We start from the raw sequence: 9,237 nt of genomic DNA, 5'->3' as shown, positions 1-9,237 counted from the left end.
TAGTGGGGGAACTCTGGGTAAGGTATGAGACACTTTAACCCAGAGGGAACCTGCTGACTATGTCTGATTTGGCTTCTCACCTCTCTTTGGTGTTGGCACCTTTTCTGAAAGGTCAAAGAGGGCATGACTACTTCCTTTTGGTGTTCTCACCTTTCCTGAGAAGTCAAGGGAGGAGTGATCACCTGTGCTTTATTTACACATCAACAGCAGGATGTTTATACTTACCACAGGTGTTAACACAGTGTGCTGTGGGATGTCCTGCTACCAGAGTTAACACTTACTCAGTGTGCTGGGCTGATGTAATCATGCTGAGGTATTTAAGGGCTGGGCAGACTGGAAAGAGACACTTCATCTTGGACCACCCTGGTGGCTCTCCTGCCTCTCACCTCTCCACTTGTACTTGCCATCCCGAGATCTTCTTCAGAGTAATCCAGGAAACTACATTTTGGCACCCGACGTGGGCCTCTACAAGGCATAGTATATTTCGTCACCCCAATTTGGGGGCTTTAGAGTTAGGAATACTCATATTCCAGCCCATGATGCCCTAGAAGTGAGGCCTGACGTGAAGTGATACCTTGTAGCTCAACTGACAGGATTGGCAAATTCAGTGAGCAGTCCCAAGATCTCGGTGAGGGACTCTGCTCATCCCAGCAGCAGATGGAGCCCAAGAGAATGTGACTCTGGCTTTCTCATGGCCCCAAATTCAGGAACCATGAAGTGACCTCCAGGCGGGCTGTGGACTTCAACTGGAGGAGTGAGGTCCTGGGAGCCCAGTGCCCTGCATGCAGGAACGTGATGATGGAAACCACCAGAACCTGCTCCTCTGTGGGGACCTGTTTTAGACTGATCCATTCTGCAGCTTAGAAGGAGCCCGTCCCAAGAAGGAGGTTCAGCAGCCCCAAGATTTATTTACTGTACATCAGAGAACCCACAATAGAAGGAAAGTTCATTTCAAAAAAGAAAACGTGGGTGGTTTGTCGAGGAACAATCCTCTACTATCTGCTGGAGAGTTCATACTCGAGAGAGATTTTGAAAATGCAGCAATGGAAAAGCTTCCAGCCAAACGATAATTTACTGATCATCAGAGAACTCACACTGGAGAGAAACCCTTTGTATGTGAGAAATGTGGGAAAGCCTTCGGCCAGAGAGGATGCCTTAATGTACATCAAAGAACTCACACTGGAGAGAAACCCTTTGTATGTAACCAATGTGGGAAATGTTATAGGCATAGGAACATTCTCACTATTCACCAGAGAGTTCATACGGGAGACAAATCCTTTGTATGCAATGAATGTGGAAAAGACTTCAGCCAGAGACAACACCTCATTTGTCATCAAAAAATTCACACTGGAGAGAAACCATTTGTATGTAAGGAATGTGGAAAAGCCTTCAGCCATCGAGAATGCCTTACTGTACATCAGAGAACTCACACTGGGGAGAAACCATTTGTTTGTAAGGAATGCGGAAAAGCCTTCAACCAGAGACCACACCTCATTCGTCATCAAAGAATTCACACTGGAGAGAAACCATTTGTATGTAAGGAATGTGGGAAAGATTTTAGTCAGAGGACCAATCTTACTATTCATCAGAGAGTTCATACTGAAGGCAAACCCTTTATATGTAAGCAATGTGGGAAAGGTTATAGGCAGAAGAACAATCTCACTATTCATCAGAGAATTCATACTGGAGAGAAACCCTTTGTATGTAATGAGTGTGGGAAAGCCTTCAGCCATCGAGCAGGCCTTACTGTACATCAGAGAACTCACACTGGAGAGAAACCCTTTAAATGTAAACAATGTGGGAAATGTTTTAGTCAGAGGAAGTATCTCACTGTTCATCAGAGAATTCATACTGTAGAGAAACCCTTTCTATGTAATGAGTGTGGAAAAGGCTTTAGTAGGAGTTCTAGCCTTATTACTCATCAGAAACTTCATACTGAAGAGAAACAGAATTTCTTGAAATAGAGAGATTTCAGAAAGGATTTACCCTTTACTGTCACCAGAGAATTCATATGATTCTGGCAACTTGGTAGGAGAAAAATTTCTTCTTCCCAAAATAATTCTTTGTGGCTTTTTTTTGGTTAACATGCCACCTGCACTTCTCAACCTGGGCCTTTTTCATCCCCTCCTAAACCAACACATGAAAAAACTGACATTGGGTTGTTTCACATTGAGTTCAACATACTTGTAAAGAAGAGTGGATGGAGTACCAATTTGATTTGGTTTTTATAACTTCTTTAGTCTTTTTTCTAATGTGTTGTATTTCAAAAATATAATTGATGTATCTAATGTATTGATGCATTTAATAAATGATATTCTTTTCTTTTTTACATGTTATTAGTGCATGGTTTTTGAGCAATAATTTATCTTTTGGGTGCCTGCTTTAGCTGTATGCCATAAATTTTGGAATATTGACTCACTTTTACAATTATCTTTGAAGCTCTTCCTGTTTCTACCGTCTGTCTCTTGACTGACATATTTGACATTTCACTGTTTCATTTTCCATTTAAAACTAACTTTTGCGGTGCTGTCTGAATTAATTATTATTTAACTTGTATTATCATCTGTGAATGAAGGGATTAGCATTTATCATATATATATAATTTTCTTTAAAGAAAAAAAGAAATACCTTGGACAGCAAGGAGATCAAATCAGTCAATTCAGATCTAACCAATTGGAAAAATATTAAATGCTCTTGGATAGGGCGAGCAAATATAATAAAGATGACAATACTACCTAACCTAATCTATTTATTTAGCGCGATACTAATCAGACTCCCAAAAAACTATTTTAATCACCTAGAAAAAATAACAACAAAGTTCATATGGAAAAACAAAAGGTCAAGAATTTCAAGGGAATTAATGAAAAAAAAATCAAATGAAGGTGGCTTAGCTGTACCAGATCTAAAATTACATTATAAAGCAGTGGTTACCAAAACCATTTGGTACTGGCTAAGACATAGACTAGTTGATCAGTGGAATAGGTTAAGTCCAAAGACCATCACCTTTCATTACAAAAGTTAGTCCCTGGCCACAACGACCATACAAATTTCTGGGAGAAGATAGCCTCCACCCTTGAATATTCCTTGATATCCTTGGGGGTTTCAGTTTTCTAATTTGATTCATTTCTTCTATTTAATTCTCATAATTGTGGAAAACAAATGTTCATTGATTTTTCACAATCCCCCGCCCCCTTTTTTTCTTTTCAATCATTTGGTTTCCACATCTTTTTCCAACCTCTCAGATTTGGCTAATTTTTACATCCCATCTCATAAAAGTTTTTTAATCTCTGCACAGATTTCTTTACACAGGATGGATAATCCACGATTTCTCTGCTCTTTCTTCTAATAGGGCTATACGAGGAGTGAAACTACTTCCAATTATAACATATGTTCCTCCTCTTCTTGCCAACAACCGTTCCAAACTCAGGCTGTTTTCCCAAGCCATTCTGCTTAGTGGCATCTGACTATTCTGTCACTCCCTTCACTGCCTCTGCTGTAATTCACCCAATAATATTTACTCACCAGAGTAGGAACGACCCATATCCAGAGCTAGGTTTCTAGCCTTGAATTCACCGGTTACTGCACTGCACTTAGTTCTTCCTGATTCAGTCTTACTTTCTTCATCAAATGCCAGGGTAAAAGGGATAGCCAGTTGGGTACGGTGCACAAGTGCCCATTGAGTTCCCAGCTAAAGCAGGTTGGAGAGAGTGCCCACAATACCAACCTGAGGCTGCTTGGTACACTCATTCCAGAAACTGGCTGAGCTCCCTCAGATGCATTCCAGACTCAGGTGCTGGAGACCGTACCAAGATTTTGGAAACTTTCACCTGCCATGAGAAGTAAGCTGGATTGATCTCCGAGGTAAAGGACTCCTGTAAAGCATTGCACGTCTTCCCAGGAAGATTCCTTTGTAATAGGAATAATTCACTCATGTTCTTCAATAAATAGGGAGGAATTGAATCATCAAGCTATGGGGAAACCTGCATATGAAATGACTGATTGGATGGAGTTTTCCCAGTTTGAGACTGTCACATGATCCCTATTCCCAGAGCAAAAGATACAGGTCTGAACCCTGAGATAGAAACTCACATGAAGTTATGAAGTTACTATCCAATGCAGTGCTTCAGTCTTTTCCTATTTTAACTGGCTGTTCTACTTCCCTAAGGCTTGGCTACATGGGATGGAGAGGATTGGCATGTTCTAGATGTGCTGCGTCCCGCAAGGACTCAATTGAGTTCTTTCTTTGTACCTGAAGATATCTCTCGATTTCACGACTTGAGGAAGGGGCCCAGCACCATCCCCCACACACATAGACACAAGTAGTCACTGCTTATTCGGACTCTTTAAAGGGATTTTACTGTTCTACTCAGGCAGTGTCTATCACTTGCCACTTTTAAGTCCTTAATTTCATTCCAAATCGTCCTAAGAGATTCAAACCTATTTCATGTTGCTTAACTTACTCTTCTTTGATCTGTATTTTCTAAATGGCAAGCCCTTGTCCCAAACCAAACATTATTCCAAAATGGGCAGCGATTCCTAAAGTTCTTGCTTTTCATTGCCTAATGGGATAAAATTTGCCATGTCCTGGGGACTTATTTCTGAATATTCCTCTGATCTTCATCACTCTCATACAATCTGTTATTGAGGTTGTGGTTTTTCTGGATTTTTACATAATGGTACAAGAACAACTTCTTCATGATTTTCTCTATCAGTGGTCATGAGAAGAAAGCCCCCTGCAGAAACTCACCCATCTGACTGGAAATCTCCCCTTCTGGGCATGGGGAGCAGTTGAAGCAACAGGAAGCCTTCCCCTCCAAAGGGGATTCTCCTGAATCCAGCCTGACAACTGTCACTGCAGACTGCAGAGGGAACCTAAGATAGTGATAAGAGAGAGGAATACACATTTTTAAATGAGAACTCCTGACATTTGTAGAAGAAAAAGGAAGCTTATTGTCTATGTAAGCCTTGCTTCTACAGCTATTCTCACAGACAAATAAGTAAGAGTCTAGATAGAATTCTGAGCCTGAGTCAGGAAGACCTGAATTAAAAACTAGCAATTCATAATAGCTATGTGGCCCTACATAACTCACTTTTTCTCTGTATGCATCAGTTTACTAAATTTTAAAATGGGAATGATTATAATGCTTTCCAGAAAAGAAGTACTTACCAATTTGGAGGGTCCAATTTGGAGAATAATATATTTATAAACTACCTTTGGTGTTTAATAAATACCTCTTATGTACTGTACACAAGTAATAGCGATGTTCTGTGATGACCAGCTGTAAATGATTTTGCTGTTTTGCTTTTTTGTTTGTCACACTGCATATCTCCAACTGGATGCCCCATAGACACCTCAAACTGGACCTGTCCAATATGTAGCACATTATTTCCTCACTATCTCAGATTCATTCATTCTCCAAAGTTAAATTTTCTACAAACTTTTTAAAGGCACAACCATTCTTATAGTGTACTGAGTTCAAAACTATTGAATCATTCTCAAATCTTCTCTGGCCTTCTTTGTAGAAAACTTAACTTTGGCGATATGGAGTGGCAACTGATATGCAATTAGAGCTTAGGAGAAAGACACTAGAAATCTCTTCTAGAAGAGTAGAAATATCTCTTTTTGACTGTTAAAAAAAGAAATTGCTAATCATTGCCTTGTGACAAACAAAAGAACACAAAGACTAGGGTGCTGAAGATTGAACAAAGAAAATTTTTAGTGATGATATTGCTTGATTTCATCCACATATTAACATCATTGTCAAAAGAAAACCACATAAACCTTTAAGATCTCAGTTTCTTCAGACTATAAAACATCCACCAAAAAGATTTTTGGGGGGATTTTTGACTTCCAATGGACTCGAAAGTCTTGCCACCTATCAATGGGAATGCAGATCCTGTTTAAATATATTTCTATAGCAAGAAATAAAAATATCTTTAAACTACAGAAATTCCTATCCGGGGATGGAATATCACAATACAGCATTGCATCATGCCAATTAACAAAAGTTAATAAATTTATCTAAGAGGTAGAGATAAACATGCATGATTACCTGGAGCCTCACCTAAATTAATGCCACTGAAAACCTACAAGGAATAACCCATCCTATATTTGTTATTTATATTTGTTATCGAATGTATTCTTCCTTCTTGATGATGAATTAAAGTAAATGTATCAAGTCTTGTAAATTCAATGCCAAATCATGAAAATGAAGTGATTGCAGAAAATGGGGCATGTTGCCTATTAAAAGGACTTGAATGATGGAAGAAGGTGTCGATTTTATTGTGAATCAATGAAACAAATTGTGACATTGTTCCAATTCATTCAAATGCCACAGCATTGCTTCCTGACATGATTCATCCCACTTTGATATTTGCTTTTATTATCAGGAAGTTTTACATTATTGTTGTACCAAAGTTCCTATTTAGTTATTCTGCCCCAGGTTATAACCTTTACTTCTTAATGTTTGATGAGATAAAGGTCTACCTCAGTAGCTCTGCCCCCAAACCCCAGGCTATAATATTCCCTCTTAAATGGTTGATGAGATGAAGCTTTTACATCTTTAGGTTATAGACATTCCTTCTTAATGTTTAACAGGATAAAGGTTTATCCATTTTAGATGTCATTAGAATATCAGTAAGTTTCCTCCATTGTGTCATCCTAGGGGCCTTCCCCCTCCCCCACCATTAGGTTATCCCCACCTAGGTACCTGCCCCATTATGTCACTGTTCTTGTTATCCTATAAAAAAGCTTGCTGTCCCAGTCTGTGGGGCTGGATTCTTTGAGATGATAGTCTTGTCCACCTCTGGGACCAAGATCTATCTGGTCCCAGTATCTCTCTCCATTTAATAAGCTACTGAATTGCAGCTTCAATTGATCAATGATGGACAGAAGCAGCTACACCGAAAGAAAAAACACTGGGAAATGAATGTAAACTGTTTGCATTCTTTTTTTTCTTCCCGGGTTATTTTTACCTTCTGAATCCATTTCTCCCTGTGCAACAAGAGAACTGTTTGGTTCTGCACACATACATTGTATCTAGGATATAATATGACATATTCAACATATATAGGACTGCTTGCCATCTAGGGAAGGGGGTGGAGGGAGGGAGGGAAAAATCGGAACAGAAGTGAGTGCAAGGGATAATGTTGTAAAAAAAAAAAAAATTACCCTGGCATTGGTTCTGTCAATAAAAAGTTATAAAATAAATAAATAAATAAAAGATAAGCTATTGAATTGGTCTCTAACCTCTGTCTTGCTCAGTTTCTTTGGCATTACATTATGAGGAATCAAAGTCTCCCTCTCAGTAATTTCCATCCATAGGTTATGGTTCTTACCTCCTTGGATAAATAAAACAATTGTAATTTCCCTTCCCCATGCTGCCTCTTCTAATGGTGGAAGAGAGCTACCTCTCCTCTTTCTTCTTTTCTATTCTTTCCAATAAATTATCAGCAAATTTGGAATGCATGAGGTAGTTGCCAGTTTTTGACTTAGAAAATCAAATTATGGACAAAATGAGAGCGGAGAAGACAGACAGACAGAGAGAAAGGGAGAGGGAGAGGGAGAGAAAGATTATTACACTGGAATGGGAGGAAAGGGTAAAAATATAGATATATATTCTCTTTGTTGCCTGGCCCATAGGAGATGTTTAATAAATATTCCATGATTCATAGATAAGATTGGATTTCAATCAGAAGTCTGATTTTGTTCAGGTTAATCCATCCCCAGCTCTTAAATTCAAAGTAGCCACAAACTTCTGGATATAATATCCAGAGCGTTATGGGCCAGAACTTGAAACAAGGTACTAAGTGGAATTGAGGAAACAATGGTTAATAGTTTAGCATTGATTTACTCCTACAACAAATAATGGTTTCCTGTTGATATAATGATTGGTGTATACTCAGTGTGCAGCATATAAGCTAGAAGCTCTCAGGGCCAAAAAGACAAGTACACTAGAAGCTCTTGGAGGCTGAGACAGATTCATTTCATCTTCCACCTTTGTGGCGACTGGAGGCTGAAGCACAAACGTTTGGGTTCAGGGCAAATTCAGAGGGCAGAGAAGGAGGCAGTAGCTCAAGCTCTCGGAACCAAGGAGAGAGAGAGGTCTCTAAGAAAGCTAACCGGGCCCCAGGAAAGGAGACAAGACTTTGAAAGAGAACAAAGGATTTGGACTTTAACCCCTGGCTGTACTTGGGGTAATTACACTGAACTGAAACGAAAGCTGCTCGCAGGGACCCCAAGAAACCAAATCAAACAGAACTTTACACAAGAGCCCAACACGATCCAATTCCGCCCATTCACCAGGAACATTCACACTTGGATCTGCTTCCATTCTAAAGAACATCATACTCAGACTCATCCATTAATCAAGAAAAGCCTCACACCTCTCATTCAAATATCAGATACCTAGATTCCCCTCCCGCCGTCTCCTTTGCTCTTCTACGGAGACCAGTGAAGCCTGGAGGTGGGAGGGGATCCGAAGGGCCCGAGAGCAGAGGGAGCTTCAGCTGCTGAGGCCTCTGAAGAGATGGGGGCTCAAATGTCCTTGGGGACCCCGCAGCGAAGGGGCTTCTATGGGGGATTTTCCTCTCTCCTTGTCTTCATCCTTCCATCCTGCCCTCCCTGTCTCCTTCCCTCCTTCCTTGCCGTCAGGAAGATACTGAAGATATTTGAACTCGGCTACCCCGCTTTGTCATTGACGGTGCGGTTGTTTTTCTCCCTCTGCCAAAAGTATTCTTTAAAAAAAGTCACAAATGCAGGTCAACTAATAATTGTTAAGCCCCCGCCGTCTCTCAATGCCCAGCTGCAGCAACAACAGGACGCCCCGTGGGGGAGGGGAGAGAGGGCAAGGGGAGGAGGCAGCGGGGGTCCCGCCGCCATGGGGGAGGGGCGGCTGAAAGGGGCGGTGGCAAAAGCCGGGGAGGCAGCGGGGGCTGCAACGCACGCACAGGCCCCTAACAAGCGCTTGTAGCGGCGCAGACTCAGGAGCTTCTACACATGCCCCGGGCACACACGCGCGTGCGCACTGCCAGCCCTGAGACTTCCCTGCCCTCACTCTGCCTAAAGCTCCTACGGCTGGAGCCGGAGTCGCGCCTGCGCAGTGCCACGACTGAAGCCAGGGGACCCTCCCCTGACCGGGGCCAACAGCGGGAGCCGAGGCCACGCGTGCGCGGTGACACCGACCGCCGGGCTGCGCTCAGTCCCGGGGGTTGGGGAAGGTTTCCTGCAGCCCCACA

General features: G+C 41.5%; 1 protein-coding gene across 1 annotated transcript; it reads left to right on the top strand.

Annotated features, from left to right (window-relative positions):
- Nucleotides 1–1,070: 1,070 nt before the first annotated feature.
- Nucleotides 1,071–2,272, top strand: LOC105749761 (endothelial zinc finger protein induced by tumor necrosis factor alpha-like; the record flags this gene model as incomplete). The annotated part of the gene is made up of 1 exon (XM_023498776.2): nt 1,071–2,272. A coding segment is annotated over one exon (894 nt), but the record flags the coding sequence as incomplete, so codon positions are not given.
- Between the last annotated feature and the right edge of the window lie 6,965 nt (nt 2,273–9,237).

The sequence above is a fragment of the Sarcophilus harrisii genome, chromosome 1, assembly GCF_902635505.1.
Source record: "Sarcophilus harrisii chromosome 1, mSarHar1.11, whole genome shotgun sequence".
Classification (NCBI taxonomy): Eukaryota; Metazoa; Chordata; class Mammalia; order Dasyuromorphia; family Dasyuridae; genus Sarcophilus; species Sarcophilus harrisii.
This window is presented reverse-complemented; position numbering and strand designations above follow the sequence as displayed.